Consider the following 1,274-nt stretch of genomic DNA (forward strand, 5'->3'; position numbering starts at 1 on the left):
ACTTCGCAGTCTGGCTGGCTGACTCCCAATCTGTCACTTCATCTCTCAGAACCTTGGTTGCCAAAGTCTGTGAAGGAGGACACTGTTTGTCATCTCGCCGGACTTGCTGTGATTAGGGAAATTGTATTAAAGTGCTTTGTAAACTACACAATGCCATAAAAAACCTAAAGTGCTCTGTGAGCATAGCTGTCTGTTCCCATCGCGGCGCTTTTAGAAGAACCTGAATAACCAACTACTGCACCCCTCAGATTAAAAGGACCCCTTTCATGGCCACGGGGGTGGCAGCCAGTCACTTCAACATGAACTTGTATTCCCCTGTGGTTTGAATACAAAGTGAAAACCTGTGCCTCTCCCTGTCGGAGACCGCTCTGCCTGTCCTCAGGAGCTATCAGGCGCAGCTAAATCTGTCCCTGGCCAGTGTGTGCATAATCCCCACTGGTTCTGAGACCTCCATCCACCACTGATGTGACATTCTTTGTGTTCAAATGTCTAGCTGACGTCTGATGCTTAAAACAGCCCATGCCTTCACCCCCGCCGCATTGTCACAGCTTGTATCACCCTCTTAAAAGGCTATCGCAGCCGCTCCCAGCACCAGTTGCTGGCCAGCCTGCCCCTGGCCGCCTCGCCTGCTCCTGGCTGCCTTGCATGCCCGGGTCCTCAAGCTCCTTGTGCGTCTGACCAAACAGGGACCATGTCTACCTTCGGCTACAGGAGAGGACTTAGCAAATATGAATCCATCGACGAGGACGAGCTCCTGGCTTCCCTGACGGCCGAGGAGCTGAAGGAGCTGGAGAGGGAGTTGGAGGACATTGAACCTGATCGCAACCTGCCAGTGGGGCTCCGACAGAAGAGTCTGACGGAGAAGACCCCCACGGGGAATTTCAGCAGGGAGGCGCTGATGGCCTATTGGGAAAAGGAGTCCCAGAAGCTGCTGGAGAAGGAGCGGCTGGGGGAGTGTGGGAAGGTAGGCTTTCCGGACCTTTCCTTGGCTGCTCCCCGGCCCCCTCCACCCCCTCCCCAACCCTAGGAACCTGCTTTCTCTGCCTCTGCAGTCCTCCTCACTTTTCTGTCCTTATAACCTGCTACTGAACACTGTCTCGGCCTGAAATAGTCCTGTAAGTTCTATGGCCACCCGAAGGATCGTAATCTGTAAAATGATTGCCTGGGGTTCTAATAATTGGCTAAAGATGGAATCTTCAAGAAGAAAATAGTTCACAAGTAAGGCATAGGTTTAGATAGTTTGCCAAACGTAAGTCTAATTTGAGTTATAAGCT

General features: G+C 52.2%; 1 protein-coding gene across 1 annotated transcript; it reads left to right on the forward strand.

Moving 5' to 3' along the window:
* Positions 1-569: 569 nt before the first annotated feature.
* Positions 570-1,267, forward strand: LOC102259627 (leiomodin-2-like; the record flags this gene model as incomplete). Its single annotated transcript, XM_005853016.2, has 1 exon — positions 570-1,267. A coding segment is annotated over one exon (458 nt), but the record flags the coding sequence as incomplete, so codon positions are not given.
* Positions 1,268-1,274: the final 7 nt, after the last annotated feature.

This window comes from Myotis brandtii, unplaced genomic scaffold, assembly GCF_000412655.1.
Source record: "Myotis brandtii unplaced genomic scaffold, ASM41265v1 C42597368, whole genome shotgun sequence".
In the NCBI taxonomy this organism is placed as follows: Eukaryota; Metazoa; Chordata; class Mammalia; order Chiroptera; family Vespertilionidae; genus Myotis; species Myotis brandtii.